A 17,337-nucleotide genomic window follows, 5' to 3' on the forward strand; every position below is an offset into this window, starting at 1 on the left:
TTTGAAAGTAATGGAGGGCTTGACAAGTATTTCTTTAAATCCCTCAAAGCCTGCTGGCACTTCGGGGTCCATTCAAAATTATTTTTCTTTTTGAGCAGTGCGAAGAAAAGATGAAACTTTTCTAATGATCAGGAAATGAAACTGGTCAAAGCTGCCAATCTCCCCGTAAGCCTTTAGACTTCCTTCACGTTTGATAGTTGGTCTGAGATATCTTCTATGGCTTAGATCTTATCTAGGTTTACCTCAATTTCCCTTTGTGATACCAGAAATCCTAGAAAGTTGCCAGAGCTGACCCCGAACGCGCATTTCTCGGGATTAAGTTTCATATTATGCTTCCTTAGGATGTCGAAAGTTTCTTGCAGATGTTTAAGATGATCACCTGCATTTAAAGACTTAACGAGCATATCAACTATGTAAACTTCCATAATTTTTCCTATTTGATTTTCAAACATCTTGTTCACGAGCCGTTGATAAGTGGCTCCGACGTTTTTCAACCCGAAGGGCATTACATTGTAGCAATATATACCGAAATTCATTATAAACGAAGTTTTTCATGATCCTCCGGGATCATCTGAATTTTGGTTGTATCCTGAATAAGCATCGGGAAACTCATTAACTTGTGCCCGGCCGTGGAATCAATCATTTGATCAATGTTTGGCAGTGGAAACGAGTCTTTCGGGCATGCCTTGTTAAGATCTTTATAATCTACGCACATGCGAAACTTATTGTTCTTCTTAGGAACTACTACTACATTGGCTAGCCAGTCTGGATATCTTACCTCTCGGATCAAACCGATATTAAGTAAGCGGGTTACCTCTTTTTTGACGAATTTATTCCTGGCTTCGGCAATCGTGCATTTATTTTGTCTTAACGGAGCTATGCTGGGATCCAAGCTTAATTTGTTTACATCTATCTCTATTAGGATGCCTGTCATATCCTCATGCGACCATGTAAAACAATCAGTGTTAGATTTAAGGAATTTAATAAAGTCGGACCTGAGTTCTGGGTGCTGTCCTGTCCCCAAGTGGAATTTCTATTCTAGGAATTCTTCGAACAATGCCACTTGCTCCAACTCTTCCAATGTGGACTTTGTTGCATCGGTCTCTTCTGGAACTTGGAAATATCTCGGCACCTGATAATATTCTGATGCCTCTGCCCCCGGGCTAACTTCATCAAGTTCGGGAGTAGGTACCGGTCCTTGTAATTGCTATGCCGCGTGTTCCTTTCCTTTGCTACTGGAGACCGAAATTGCATTCATCTCCCTTGCCGCCGATTGATCACCCCTTATCTACTTAATTCCTTCGGGCGTTGGAAACTTCAACAATTGGTGATATGTTGATGGTACAACTTTCATCTCGTGCAACCATGGCCTTCCCCGAATGATGTTTTATCCCACATCACCATCTACTACTTCAAAAAGCGTGGTTTTCATTACTCCTTCATCATTCGTGAGTAATAAAATTTCTCCCCGAGTTGTCACACTTGCGAGATTGAATCCGACAAGGAGCTTTGTCGCCGAAATAATGCTTCCGGTGAGTTTAGCTTGCTCCAATACTCTCCATTGTATGATATTAGCCGAACTCCCTGGATCCACTAGAACACGTTTAATCTTAAAATCTAGCACATTTAAAGAAATTATCAGTGCGTCGTTGTGTGGTAGCAGCAATCCGTCTACGTCCTCCTCCGTAAAAGTTATATCGTCTTCCCGAAGCCTTTTGCTATGCGTTATTGATACTTTCGTCTTCTTTGCTGCTAAAAAAGTGACCCCGTTAATCTCGTTCCCTCCGAAGATCATGTTGATTGTTTTATGTGGGAGATCTTCTCCTACTTTCGAGGGTTCCACATTATCCTGGTTACGCCCATAATTGTTCTTAGCTCGGTTACTCAAGAATTCTCTGAGATGACCATTCTTCAATAATGTTGCCACTTCTTCCCGGAGGTGTCGACAGTCCCCTATCCGGTGGCCATTCATCCCGTGGTATTCACACCACAAGTTGGGATCCCTCTGGCTTGGATCAGATCTCATAGTTTTGGGAACCGTGCTTTTTTGATATTTCTCATGGCCTAAACCAACTCCACTATACTGACGTTGAAGTTGTATTCCGATAGCTTGGGGTAAGAAGGATCCTGCGATCCTGATGCTTCTTTATCCTGCAGTGATCGACTGTTCCGACCGCGATCAGTCCTCCTGTCAATGGTGAACCTGTCTGCTGTCCAGAAACCTCTGTTGCGGCCTTCGGTTTGTTCGTAGGGCAAAAACCGTCCCCTCAAAGTCCGTCTGTCCGCGTCATAATCATCCTTTGATTTTTCTCTGTTCTTTTCTCGTCCTTTGGTCGACGATGGAAAACCAACCTGATCATCTTCGATACTTATTTTTGATTTGTATTGGTTGTGTGCATCCGCCCAGGTCGTTGCTTGAAACTCGAGTAGGCTTTCCTTCAATTTTCGGGAAGTGTCTGACCTCCTCGGATTCAATCCCATGGTGAATGCTTCAGCCGCCCATTCAACCGGGACAACCGGGAGCAACATTCATTCCTTCTGAAATTGGGTAACGAACTTTCATAGCATCTCGGACTCTCCTTGCGCAATTCTGAATATGTCGGCCTTTCGGGCCTGTACTTTTCTAGCCCCGGTATAAGCCTTGATGAAAGAATCCGCGAGCATTTCAAAGGAGTCTATGGAATGCTCTGGTAACAGCGAATACCACGTCAAGGCTCCCCTCGTGAGGGTTTCTCCAAATTTCTTCAGCAGAACAGATTCAATTTCGTGAGGAGCTAAATCATTTCCCTTTATCGCTATTGTGTATGTGGTAATATGGTCTTGGGGGTCTGAAGTTCCATCATACTTTGGCACTTCATGTATTTTGAACCGCTTCGGGATTAACTCTGGTGCCACACTTGGCATGTACATCAATTGAGTATACTTCTTCGGGTCTGGACCTTTCAGCACTGGTGGCACGCCCGGGATCTGGTCCATGCGGGCGTTCACTTCCCTCATGAACCGTAAAAGTTCATTCTTGAAAGGATCATTCTCGTTGTTGAGGCCGAATCCGTTCCCCCTGCCCCATCAGAGCCAATTTCACCCCTGGAATGTTGTTGTCTACCCTCTGCATTGTTTGATTCGTGGGAACCCCAGAAGGAATCAGATCTCGTCTGTTTGCATTATTTGAAGCTCCAGACAGTGCCTGCTTCACTCTATCATAACTTTATCCTGTCGCGTGAGGTGACCTAGAATGATCGCATGTTGCTCATGCACGACTCTTACCGCGTCAACGAGATGTTCCTTCTTAGCATCATCGGGAGTGGTCTCCCGAACATATCGAGGATATAGCATGTCATGCACCGGTGTAGCGTCATTTCCCTCAATATGGGTGTCACTGATTGAGTCCTCAAAATGAGGCTGATTCCCTCGAATCTCGGGGTTGTGCATGTCGTTAACAATGTTATCTGCCATTTCTTATGATTTTTTCTATGACAAAATAATCAAAATACGTTAGTAAAAAAAAGGCAAGGATCGATTTAATTACACGGCTGTCTAGGCCCCACGGTGGATGCCAAACTGTTTCTCCGTAAAATGGTATAGTTGAATTTATACCTTGGTTTCTAGACAAGTGAATTAATTTGATCCTAAAATAATCGAAGAATTATGCAATACTTAGCCTTAGGATATAGACGAAACAACACAAGCAACAGTTCTGGGAACAAGATTTTCGGGCACAACAACAGCGAAATCAAAAATATAAGAAGATAAGATTGTATTGAGCTTTGTATAGAATATAGTGTAAGTTTGCTAGAAAATTCGTGTCCTCTACAATGACAACTGAGCTCACTATTTATAGCAATGAAGGAGGTCCTAGGATCGTGCCCTTCTTTAATGTCAATTACTAGGGGCATTGATGAAGATGTAACGGTGAACATAAATGCCAAATTTCATGTAATGGGTAATTGCTCTTAATGCCATGGAATATTCTCTATTAAATGCTACTGGGTGAAGAGTATTTATCACATCTTTATGAGCGTTATTCTTTCTGGTGACAAACGAAACAGTTGCCTTCGGTCTTTGGCCATCCCCCGTCTTAGGTTAGACGTGTCCCTTTTTTGAACGGCCAAGTGTCATAGCATATTTTACCCTATACAATATAGAGTTAACTTTTGGGGTAAAATTAATTTCAACACTTATTTTTTTTATTAACATTGGTGCTGGGTGATGCAAAATCACCTAGTCCCTTATAACAGCAGACCTGCTCTAAAACTTGATGTTCTCAGGCCATGTATACCATTTAGTATCTTATGAAAAATAGTTATATCTAGCAATGTTATTTTTCTTTGGAAGAAAAGTAAAGTTTTGTTTCATTTTACGGGGTTTTTTCCTTTTCAACATTTCATTTCGAAATAATTTCTCTTCTAACAAACAAATAATAATAATAATAATAATAATAATAATAATAATAATAATAATAATAATAATAATAGTAACGATGATAATATTAATAATGATGAAGATGACGATGATGGCTATGATTATGATGATGATAAGAATAAAAGCAACGGCCTCTCACAGCATTTAAAGTTCAAACCTACCAAATCGTTTGTATAGAATACAGACATCATAGCTGTGTGCTCCAACTGAAAATAACATTTTCTCACACACATATATATATATATATATATATATATATATATATATATATATATTGTGCTTCATCCCCACAAAAAACTAGTCAAACAATTTATTATATATATATATATATATATATATATATATTGTGCTTCATCCCCACAAAAAACTAGTCAAACAATTTATTATATGCTACTTACAAGCAATGTTTTAAAAGGCGGGACGTTTTACTTGATATGGGGCGAGGCGTAAGCCTGGAGGTGGGGGGGTGCGTAAGCCCCATGGATCTTTAAAAATTTTAATTTATAAATTAATAAAATAACATAATAACACAAAATAAAATATAAAATATAAATTAAAAGTTAAAAATTAAAAATTAAAAGAAAATTAAAGGAACTCATAGAAAAAAAACATCTAGCATGATTCTTAAGTATAACTAATGCATACAAATAACGTATAACGTCTTTAACTTTCAAATAATCAAAAACTTACAATTTCCCTAAAAGTAAATAATTAATAAAATCTTATTAGTACGATAATTAAAATATTACTCCTTCATGAATAAATACAAATTAGTTTAAGATATCAAATTAATAAAAGTGTATAACAAGGAGGGACAAATGAACTAAGATACGACTAATAACAAGTGAAGATATAAATTCGCAATACTATGTCTCATTTTTAGAGTTATGCTCAATCTTCATATTTCTATCGATGAATAGAACTTTTATCATTAATTTGTTAAAGAATTTTGAAGGTCAACGATATTAATTAGGAAATTCGACACTTGATTTGCGTTAGAACTGTTAGGCGAGCCCCAAGCGCTGGGCGTTATTAGGGCGCACGGTCGGGCGCTTGGGGTGTAAGCCTCACAGAACTAAGTCTCATAAAATGAGTCCCAAGATGTTTTGCAAGTGCCCCGCCCAGGGGCGAGCCCCGAACGAGTCCCAAAAATGCCTTTTAAAACACTGGTCTGGACTATGGAAGTGATACCTGATGTATTAATGCTAACTGCAGCATAAAGAACACAAAAGGGATAATATATAGATGTCTCTTAACCTGTCCCGAAGTTTTCAATATATTTATACTGAAACAAAAAGTATAATGTACATGTATCTGTTATATGTACGTAGCACTCAAAGAGCACGATTTTACTAAATAGAGGCTAAACCTGTTGTTATCGAATATTATAATGACCAAAACTAGAATCTAATTATAACTGATCACTGGACCAAAAGCATATATTTCCCATTAACATAATATTCTCTAATTTAATTTATGCTAACACACTTTTTTAGAAAGAGTTATGAATTAATAATCATAGAAAATGAGGCTCAAAAGTTTTGAAAACTTGATGATTAATCTTGTAATTCTAACCCTCAATCTAATTTAAATTCGAACATATTAGGAAATGTAAAAGAAAGGTTTAAATAAATAAAAACTGTACTGTCGTAAGTTCAATTTTTAGTAACACTTTGACCACTCCGGTGTAGAATCAGGTCTATCATATTATTCCTCTATCAATTATGTAAAGAAAAATTAAAGAATTAAGGCCAAATACATATACAGCCCATTCAATTACTTGGTCCCATTTTTTATTTTGGTACTCCATCTCAACCTTGTTTCATTTTGGCCCTCCAACTCTATTTCTTATGTTTTATTTTAACACAAAAGCTGAAATCAGTACAAAAAAATATAGCGCGTGTGTATACACAAATCTAAGGTGTAATAAATATCTAATTAAATGTTGCTCATCCTTGTCAAACGGGTCAATACTAAAATACCCGACCCGAATTTCTTGGTGTCCATGATACTTTCAGTTCAACTTGAAATATACAAGAACAAATATCCATTCCATTATGAAAAAATAATTTTCTTTGAGACATGAATTCACTTTAAATTTCAATTTTATATGAAATAAAGGCTGAAAAAACCAGATGGCAACATTTAATTGAATGGGCTCTATATATATTTGGCAAGAATTAAAGAAGAGAAAGGAAACATTTCAGTATCATCATTCATCAACATCAGTAAAGCTTGAACAAATTAAGATAAAGTAGGCGCCACGCCACTTTTCCAGTGAGTAACTAACATTGACATGCACTTAATATCAAGTGTTGAATAATATACTCGTGCACGGGGCGGAGGAGCTACGGCTCTATTTACGGGTTCGACAGAATTAAAAAGTCCATTTAATATTTATAAATAATTTATTTATAACCCAGTAAGTTGATACTAGAATTCAAAACTCATAAATTTTAAATTCTAACTCATGCATCTATTAACTAATGAATAATATCCAAATTATATTTGAGAAGCCAGCAACGAATTGATAAAAACTGATTGACAAACTAACAAACCAAACATGTGATTAGCGTCCCCCACCACGGGGTTTACCAGCAGTGTGCCACCTGCCCTATTTAATTGGGGTGTTATCACTATAGCTTAGCTTGTTGCTAACTGCTGGCCAAATGTTTTTGAAGTCTTATCGAATATTGAAATTAATTTGCAGTTCAATTAATTCAGCGATGGTACCAAGATATATTGTTTTTGATATTTTATAAACGTATATTACATTCTTTAGTAGATCATAAAGTCGTCCTTCCCATTTATATTAACTAGTACTAGTATCTACACATTCTAGAAAAAGATATAATTTAATAGCCTTAAACGTAATTGTCTAAATTATGCTTTATCTCGCATTAAATAATTCACTTAATTAATGCTCCACAAGTTGGAGCGGCAGTAATAGGTTAGAAAAATAATAATAAATAATATTTTATTTTTTCAAAAAATTAAATATCTTGAAACAAATTAAATTTATTTATCTATTGGTGTATGATTCACAAATATCGCCTTTTGGTTTTACTTAGTGGACTCGAGCAACAACCAAAAAAGACCCGGAAATCATGTACAGTATAGACTAGAAAGCCCGAATATAATGTTTTCCTTTTTTGAACTCCATTTTTCATCATTTTAGCGTGCTAAGAAATACCTAAAGAAATAAATATTGCTCAACAGCTTTTCAATGAAAAGGTCAGTTTAGTATTTCAGCTTGTCTCGTTGAGAAAACTTAAAAAGGGTAACAGTAATACCCTAGATTTCGAATAGATTATATCAAGTCTCAACCTTTCTTAAACTGTTAAAAGTTCAGAAGCAGGCGTCTTCCTTCAAAAAAAGAAGCCTACGAAGTGAGTGCTATTTAATTAAGTGCACATCACCTTGTTACATGTAAAATCCACAAACTTGTCTAAACATGGTACTTTTCATCATTACGTTCGCATAGCCGAGTACCTCGCGAGTCTAACATTTTTCTTTTTTGCTCCTATTCTAATTTCCGAATTCTGATAGGCGGATCCAGCCCTCTAGCACCGGGTTCAACTGAACCCAGCACTTTTATTGCGAAGTATAAATTTATGTGTAAAAATTTATTAAAATTATAATAAATAATAAATATAATGATGTAATGCTAAAAACCTTAATGGTTGAACCCATAGAATTTAAATCTTGAATCCGTCTCTGTTAAATAATAAATTCTGATAGTATACAAATTTCTTATACTAACGATGTATATAACTTAAAATCACTTTATTATATGTTGATATTATTAATAAATAATAATGTAAAGTCAAAGATTCCTTTGTGGTTCCTTTTCTTTCTCACTTCTTTATCTTTTATGAAAGACAAAGTATCTCTCATCGATTGTTGAAAATTTCTTTCTTTTCTTTATATTGAATTGCTCTTTTTTGAGTTCGTAAAGAGCTAGTAAAAAGGTGTGGCCTCGCGCACATGAGAAATTGGTCCTGAAGGTAAAACATGTCGATTTGCTCCTCTCCCATGTGCGCAAGATGTACGTGAGACCTAATCCAAATCTGGTTCTGCTAAAAAAATTATTTCTTCATTTTTGAGCTTACCAGAAAAGTGTCCAAATACATGCTTACTTTAATATGTCCAAATCCATTCTCTTTGAATTGAATTATGTCATGTCTAAATTTATTTCTTTGTAACAACTATGCTTTAATTCGTTGTAACTTCTATTTGAATCTTTCTAACTCCTACTTGAATTCTGTAACAGCTCTTTTATTTTATATCTCCCACTTAATTCTCTTTCTTGTAACAACTCCAACAACTTACCTATATAAGGAGCTATTTTGTGAAGTTTTTCAACACAGGAAAAACCTTCTTCCTATCTTCTTCTTAAGTCAGTTTCTGGGCAATTGTTTTGTACAAACTCCAAACTTTCAGCCACGCGTGCTCGTCTTTGGAGGTGCTATAGTACTTTGGGGAGAGGTCGGTCTTAACGATTTGCACCCTAGTCAGGCCGAAATCACTTTCAAGGCAGTGGTTTGCTACGATAAAGTATTCGTTCGATAAGTTATTTCTATTTCCTTCTTGTTCTTGGTCAATATTATCAGCTATTTTTCCAATAATTTGAATGTAATTTTTACATATAATATTGACTAATGACTACCACTTTGAATAAAACTCTTCCCGATCTGTCAAACTTGAGCTTTTGGATGAAAACGATCGTAAGCATTGGTCACAAAATCTTTTAATTTTCTTTGAACAATTAAAAATTGATTATGTTTTGTTTAAAAAACCTTTTGCTGATGCTGTTTCTAATACTACTGGTGTTGTTGATAGTTCTAATACTACTACTGTTATTATTGTTGTTGTAGTTGTTGATGATGATTTTTCTAAAAAAATTCAAAAAAGATAATAAAACTGTTTGAGGGCATCTGTTTAACCATATGACCAACCCTCTGTTTGATTTATTTATAAATTATAAATCTGCTAAAGTTATATGGGACAGTTTGGAGAAAAAATATGATGCTGATAATGCAGGAAAAAGAAGCATGTGGTTGGAAAGTTGATCAAGTTTTAGATGGTTGATGATAAGACAATCATGGAGCAGGTTCACGAATATGAGAACTTGACTGCTGATGTTCTGAATGAAGGCATGGAAATATGTGAGATTCATCAGGCTAATATTTTGCTTGAGAAGTTTCCACCTTCTTGGAGTGACTACAGGAACTAATTGAAGCACGAGAAGAAGAACTTAACTTTCCAAGGACTGGTTAGTCACATGGGGGAAGAGAAAGCAAATCATCTCAAAGATGAGGAGGCAGAATATCTTAAGGATAAGATGAAATATCTCTCTCTCTCTTAATTCTTCTAAAGCTAACTTTGTAGAATCTTCTAGTACTTTTGTAAAAGACAGGTTTAAAGGCAAACAGAAGAAAGGCCAGAAGAAAGCACATGTGAAGAAGCAAAATTACTTCAATAAGTCGGAGGGCCAAATTTTAAGGTCGAAAGGACCTTGATATGTCTACGGAAAAATTGATCACAAGGCTTTCCAGTGCAACCAAAAACAAGGGCAAAACTCAAAGCATGGAGGAAAAGCTCCAATCCAAGCTAACCTTACTGAGGGTGGTGATGTCATTATTGATGTGGTCATTAAGACAAGCATGGTGATTAACACGACTCACTTGATACTGGACACATGCGCTTCAAGGCACCTTTGCTCCAACAAGGAGTTGTTTCACGACTTTGAGGAATCTGTTGATGGCTAGTGTGTCTACATGGGTAATTTCACTACGGCTAGAGTTATGGATAAAGGAAAAATTCTCGTTAAGTTAACTTCTGGAAAACCCTTAGCTTTGAACAATGTTTTATACATACCCTTCCTTCGTAGAAACTTAGTTTCTTGTATGCTTCTTAACAAAGCAGGTCTTAAAATTATTTTTGAAGCTGATAAAATTCGTAGTTCTCGAGGGGAGACTTTGTTGGGAAGGGTTACCTCAGTGCAAGTGATGGTAGGTTAGAAATTCATATTTTAGTCATAGTTTGCACTCTAATTACTGTATTTTACTTATGTTTGAGCTTAAATAAATGTGAATTGCACTTATTGTGTGTTTAATACCTTGCTGGAAGTGATTGCGAGTTATAAAGATAATTTGGAGCTAAATCGAACAATTTAAAGCTTTGAAGTCTGAGTAAAAGTCCAAGAAATTAAATCGAGATTGCGTTTGGGGGTCTGGAGTCAAGTCTGGATGTCAAAAAGTGAAGAAAATGAATTACTATGGAAAACCAACACTGTCGCGCCGCATGGGGTGGTGCGGCTGTGTAAATTGCTACTGCCTGTCATAAACTACTCTTTGAACTTCCGCACTACCACACCGCATAGTACGACGCTAGGTGTGGCGCGTTGCACTTGTAAAAAATTCTCAGAGTATTTTCCTGTTTCGGCTTGGAAAGGGTAGTTTCCAAGTGAACCTACAATTTAGCTATCCCTTTTTAACTTTTAAAACAAAAGTTTCCTTTTTAAAAGAACGAAATAAGTAAGATCTCATGCAACTGTACATACTCTTTTCTCAAAAATACCGGCGTGAGAAATACATCAATCTTAGTAACAGTAATGATAAGTACAACAGTACATAAATGCTAGAAGCCCCCAAAATTCGGTACCATAAGTGCATGAGCAATCTAGAGAATATACAAAACTAATACAACTACTGTCTGAAAGGTATGAAAGGTAATAGACAGAAATAATAAACAAGGTAGAGGGAGACTCCGGTACTGCAAATCGAAGCAAGGCAAGCAGCTCACCACTAAGTCTCCGTATAAGTGCAGCTACGCGCCCGTGTGACCAGTGGTAGTACCTGTCTCAGTACCTGCACATTCAGTGCAGAAGTGTAGCGCGAGTACACAAAACAACGCGTACCCAATTAGTACCTAGTCTAACCTTGAAGAAGTAGTGACGAGGGGTCGACTTGACACTTACTAGTAGTCACACAGTAATAGAAATACATAAAATAGACATGGTGAATGTACAACAAGTAGAAAGGAAAAAATTAAAATAAATTACAGTAATTCCACCCATGAGTCTATATCAAATCACTAAACATGTCATAACCGGCCTTGAAGGTGCTAACTCAGCTGTTACCAAACCAAATCCAGTCTCAAGTAGTAAGCACGAAGCTGTCGAGGCGAACGACCCGATCCCATAGGAATAGTGGTACTAAGTACTGCTGAGGGGAACGATCCGATCCCATAAGAATAGTGTTACTATACTGCCAAGGCGAATGGGTTGATCCCATAAGAGTAATTTATTTCATTGCCGAGACGAATGGCCCGATCCCATAAGAGTAGAGAAATTTACCTCGTTCGTGGGAGTACATACGAGTCGAGAAGACACAGATCCATAGTTCATCAAATATTTCCTAATTTTTCCAAAGTAAGATTCTAAATATGTATCCTTATTTTAATTTTCAATCTCAGTCATAATCAAGGAAATTGTTACACAGGATAGATACAAATAGCACAACTAAGGCATGAAGTGAATCTAAGTCTACCCGAACATAACATGAATAAAGCCACGTACGGATTCTCGTCACCTTGTGCATACGTAGATCCCCACAACAAGTAGCACACAACAATTAATACACCTAAGGGGATAAATTTAATCTTACAAGGTTAGGCAAGAGCCTTACCTCGCTTTCAAGTCCTCAATCTGGCTCTTTAACCTCACTAGAACTCCTCAAACAAAGCCAAGAACTCCGAAACTAATCAAAAATCGCATAACTAATAAATATATGCTCAAAAGTTCATAATTTAGCTATTAAACTAATTTCCCAACCCAATCAGGGAAGTCTATAAACATCACCCCCAGGCCCACGTGCTTGGATTTCGAAATTTTTTGAAGATAAGCATTACTCATGACTTCACGAACTCAAATGTATAATTTATTCCCAATTCCATAATTAATTTCGTGGCCAAATCTCATTTTTACCAAACCCTAGGTTCCAACAAAATCCCATAAATTTTCCCTTAATTTCATGTTAAATCTACCCATAATCCATATATTTAACTCAAGAATTGATAGGAATTACTTACCTCTTGATGCTAATGAAATTTCCCCACAAAATGCTCTCAAATTCATCCAAGACCAAGTGGAAAATGAGAGAAAAGAGACTAAGTCCCGTATTAAATTCAAGTCTGCCCAGTGATCCCTTTTTTGCGATCGCGGAAAATACCTCGCGATCGCGAAGGCCAAAATTGCCATTGCCCAAAAACCTTCTTCGCGTTCGCGGAACGTCGGTTGCGTTCGCAAAGCATCGCTGCCCGGCCTTCCGTGTTCCCGATCCCCACGTCGCGTTCACGTAGGCCAAAGGCCCCCTGCCCGGTTCCTCCATTTTGCTCATCACGATTGATGTTGGCCTCCGCGTTCGCGAAGCACTGCCAGGCCAACCTTCGCAATCGCGGACCCTTCTTTGTGTTCGCGTAAGGCAATCAGTGCCCCTCTCAATTTTCTTCTTCGCGATCGCGGGACCATCTTCGTGATCACGATGCACACCAGCAATTTTCAGCCAAGTTCAACATGCTCTGGGTGGTAAAAAAACACCCGAGCCCCCCAAGACCCTGTCCAAATGCACCATTAAGTCTATAAGCACATTTTGGACTTAATCGAAGCCTCGGAACACATAAAATAATAGCGGAATCAAGAATCACACCGCAAAACCTCATTAATCAACTTCTAAGCTTCAAACTCATTTCAACCAACTCCGAACGCGTCAAAACATACTTAGACAGCTCAGAATGATGCCATATTTTACGCACAAGTCATAAATCCCCATACGGACCTATTCCCAGGCTTAGAATCCCAGATGGACCTCGATAACACCAAAGCCTACTTCAAACCAAATTCAAAGAACTAGAAAACCTTCAATGCACCAACTTTCAACATTAGGTATCGAAACGCTCCCGGATCACCTAAAACTCGATCCGAACATACGCCCAATTCCAAAATCATCATACAAACCTATTGGAACCATCAAATCCTGGTTCCAAGGTCATTTACGTAAAATGATGACTCAAGTCAAACTTGGCCATCTTAGGCCACTATTATGGAACTAAGTGTTTCGATTTCAGCCCGAACCCCTCCAAACCCAAACCAACCATCCCCGCAAGACATAAAACAGTAAAGGCACATACGAGAAATATTAATTAGGGAACGGGGATCTAGAAAATAAAATGACTGGTTGGTTCGTTACATTCTCCACCTCTTAAACAAACATTCGTCCTCGAACGGGTCTAGAATCGTACATGGAGTGTTGAATAAGTGTGGATATCTGCTCCGCATACCCTCCTCGGCCTCCCAAGTTGCCTGCTCTACTAGTTGACCCCTCTACTGGACCTTTACCGGAGAAATCTTCTTGGGCCTCAACTGGCGATCCTACCTGTCAACAGTGGCAACTGGCTCCTCCTCATAACCCAAACTCTTATCTAGCTGAACCGGGATGTAATCTAACACATGCGACCTGTCGGCATGGTACTCCAGGAGAATAGGCACATGGAAAGACCTAATGAAATCCCGATAGACTGGGAGGCAAAGCAAGATTATAAGCAACCTCCGCAACTCGCCTCAACACCTCAAATGGGCTAATAAACCTCGGACTCATCTTGCCCTTCTTTTGGAACCTCATGATACCCTTCATCAACGAGACTTTAAAGAGAACCTTCTCGCCCACCATAAATGATAAGTCTTGCGCCTTCTGATCCGCGTAAATCTTATGTCTGGATTGTGCTGTGCGAAGTCACTCCTAAATTAACTTTACCTTCTCCAAGGTATTCTTCACTAAATTCGTGCCATATAACCTAACCTCATCGGGCTCAAATCATCCGATGGGTGAACGACATCGCCGACTATATAAAGCCTCAAATGGAGCCATCTCGATGTTGGATTGATAACTGTTGTTATAAGCAAACTCGGCCAAGGGAAAGAATCTATCCCACTGCCCTCCGAAGTCAATAACACATGCTCTGAGACTGTCCGCTCCGACTGCCTGCCAGTCTATGGATGAAAGGTTGTGCTAAGCTCTACTTGGGTACCCAACTCGCTCTGTATTGCTCTCCAGAAATGCAAAATAAGCTGAGGGTCTCTATCTGATATGATGGAGACATGCACACCATGAACCCGGACAATATCCTGAATGTAAATCTAGGCCAACCTCTCTAAAGAGTAAGTAGTCACAACCTGAATAAATTGTGTCGACTTGGTCAGCTTGTCGACAATGACCCAAATGACATCAAACTTCCTCAACGTCTGCGACAACCCAACTACGAAGTCCATAGTGATGCGCTCCCACTTCCACTCCGGTATAACCATCTACTGGAGTAGGCCTCCTGGCCTCTAGTGTTCATACTTAACCTGCTGGCAATTTAGACATCTCACTACATACTCAACTATGTCCTTCTTCATTTGCTGCCACCAGTAATGCTACCTCAAGTCGCGATACATCTTCGTAGCACCTGGATGAATAGAATACCGAGAACTGTGTGCCACCACTAGAATCATCTCCCTCAAGCCATCAATATTAGGAACACATAACCGACCCTGGAGTCGCAGAACACCAACCTCACCGATAGTAACCTCCTTGGAACCACCCTGTAGTAATGTCTCTCTAAGGACCAACAATTGCAGATCATCATACCGACGAGCCTTGATCCGCTCAAGTAATAAAGACTGAGCCACCACATATACAAGAATTCGACTGGGCTTTGACATATCCAACCTCACAAGTCTATTAGCTAAGGACTGAATGTCTAAAGCCAATGGCCTCTCCTCTGCCGAAATGAATGCCAAACTACCCATACACCCAACCTTTCATCTCAAGGAATCCATAACCATATCCGCCTTTCCCGGATGGTAAAGGATGGTAATATCATAGTCCTTCAGTAACTCAAGCCACTTGTGCTGCCTCAAATTAAGATCCCTCTGCTTAAACAAATGCTGCAAGCTACGATGATGTGTAAACCTCACAGGACACCCCATAAAGATAATGCCTCCAGATATTGAGAGCATGAACTTTCTCGGCCAACTCCAAATCATGTACGGGGTAATTATTCTCGTGGGGCATCAGTTGACGTGAAGCATATGCAATAACTCTCCCCTCCTGCCTCAATATACAACCCAAGCCAACACAACGCGTGAAGCATCACAATACATAGTATACATCCCTGAACCGGAGGGCAACACTAACATCGGTGATGTAGTCAAAGAGGTTTTGAGCTTCTGAAAGCTAGCCTTGCAATCATTGGACCATGTGAATGGAGCACCCTTCTGGGTCAATCTAGTCAAAGGTGCTGCATAGACGAGAAACCCTCCACAAACCGACGATAATAACCTGCTAACCCCAAGAAACTCCTGATCTTTGTCGTTGTGGTAGGACGAGGCCAACTCTGGACTGCTTCAATCTTCCTAGGATCCACCTTGATACCCTCACCTAATACAACATGCCCCAAGAAAGCCACAAAATCTAACCTGAACTCACACTTAGAGAACTTAACATATTGCTTCTGTTCCCGCAAGGTCTAAAGCATTAAACTCAAATGCTGCTCGTGCTCTCCCATAATACGCGAGTAGATCAATATATCAGAAATGAAGACAATGACAAATGAGTCAAGATAAGGTTTGAACACCCGATTTATAAAATCCATAAACGCCGCCGATGGTTAGTCAAGCCTTAGGATATCACCATAAACTCATAGTGCCCATATCTGGTCTGGAAAGCCATCTTCAAAACATCCGAATCACGGATCTTCAGCTGATGATACCCAGATCTCAAGTCGGTCTTAGAGAATACCCTGAAACCCTATAACTGGTCAAACAAGCCATCAATACGCGTTAACAAGTACTTATTCTTGATGGTGACTTTTTTCAACTAGCGGTAATCAATGCACATTCGCATACACCCATCTTTCTTCTTTACAAATAACACTGGTGCGCCCAATGCAACACACTAGGCCTGATGAACCCCTTCTCAAGCAACTCTTGAAACTGCTCCTTTAACTCCCTCACCTCATTTAGAGCCATGCGATAAGGCGAAGCAGAAATAGGCTAGGTGCCCGGCATTAAATCAATGCCGAAATCGATATCCCGATCCAGCAGCATACCTGGTAGATCAGCAGGAAATACATCAGAAAACTCTCGTACCACCGGCACTGAATCTAACGTGGGAGTCTCTGCAGTAGTATCCCGAACAAAGGCCAAATTGGCCAAACAACCCTTCTCGACCATATGTCAAACCTTTAAGAAGGAAATAACCTGGCTAGAAGTACCAAAAGACGAACCCCTGCACTTTAATCTAGGCAACTCAGGCATCACCAAGGTAACAATCTTGGTATAGCAATCAATAATGGCATAGTACGGAGACAACCAGCCCATTCCCAGGATAACCACAGAAAGTCACCACATAGGACCGGTAGACCCGATCCACAATAACAGAATAACCCATTGGTGTGGACACATATACATGAGCGCTTAAGGACTCGGGAGATACATCCAGATAAGGAGCAAATAGAGAAGAAATATAGGAATAAGTATACCCTGTATCAAATAATACCGAGGCATCCCCACGGCAGACATAAATAGTACTTGTGATTACTGCATCGGAGGCGACCACCTCTGGCCTGGCGAGGAAAGCATAAAATCTAGCTAGAGCGCCACCTGATTGGCCTCCACCTATAGGGCGACCCCTACCCACTTGCCCTACGCCTCTGGCCGGGCGGGCGGTGTGGTCCGGGATAAAACCTCTTCACGTGGCCAAACTTCCCGCACTCAAAACAACCCCTCGGAGTAGTGGACTGCTGACCTGAAGTCTGGCCTGATGGCCTGAATACCCATTGGCGGAACCCTGAATAGCTGGCAGATGGTAAGTA

At 39.2% G+C, this 17,337-nt stretch overlaps 3 protein-coding genes and 1 long non-coding RNA gene across 4 annotated transcripts; 1 reads left to right on the forward strand and 3 right to left on the reverse strand.

Annotated features, from left to right (window-relative positions):
* Positions 1–1,387: 1,387 nt before the first annotated feature.
* LOC138894090 (uncharacterized) lies at positions 1,388–2,026 on the reverse strand. Its single transcript, XM_070178769.1, has one exon. It carries the CDS (start codon positions 2,024–2,026, stop codon positions 1,388–1,390), a length of 639 nt encoding a protein of 212 aa, XP_070034870.1.
* A 533-nt stretch (positions 2,027–2,559) lies between these two features.
* LOC138894091 (uncharacterized) lies at positions 2,560–2,997 on the reverse strand. The gene has a single exon (XM_070178770.1). It carries the CDS (start codon positions 2,995–2,997, stop codon positions 2,560–2,562), a length of 438 nt encoding a protein of 145 aa, XP_070034871.1.
* Positions 2,998–8,783: 5,786 nt separating this feature from the next.
* LOC117275857 (uncharacterized) lies at positions 8,784–9,892 on the forward strand. Its single transcript, XR_004506083.2, has 2 exons — positions 8,784–8,976; positions 9,463–9,892. It is a non-coding gene; the product is annotated as an uncharacterized lncRNA (long non-coding RNA).
* Positions 9,893–14,896: 5,004 nt separating this feature from the next.
* On the reverse strand, positions 14,897–15,271 carry LOC138894092 (uncharacterized). Its single transcript, XM_070178771.1, has one exon. The coding sequence runs from the start codon at positions 15,269–15,271 to the stop codon at positions 14,897–14,899; it is 375 nt and encodes a 124-aa protein (XP_070034872.1).
* Between the last annotated feature and the right edge of the window lie 2,066 nt (positions 15,272–17,337).

This window comes from Nicotiana tomentosiformis, chromosome 6, assembly GCF_000390325.3.
Source record: "Nicotiana tomentosiformis chromosome 6, ASM39032v3, whole genome shotgun sequence".
Taxonomy (NCBI): Eukaryota; Viridiplantae; Streptophyta; class Magnoliopsida; order Solanales; family Solanaceae; genus Nicotiana; species Nicotiana tomentosiformis.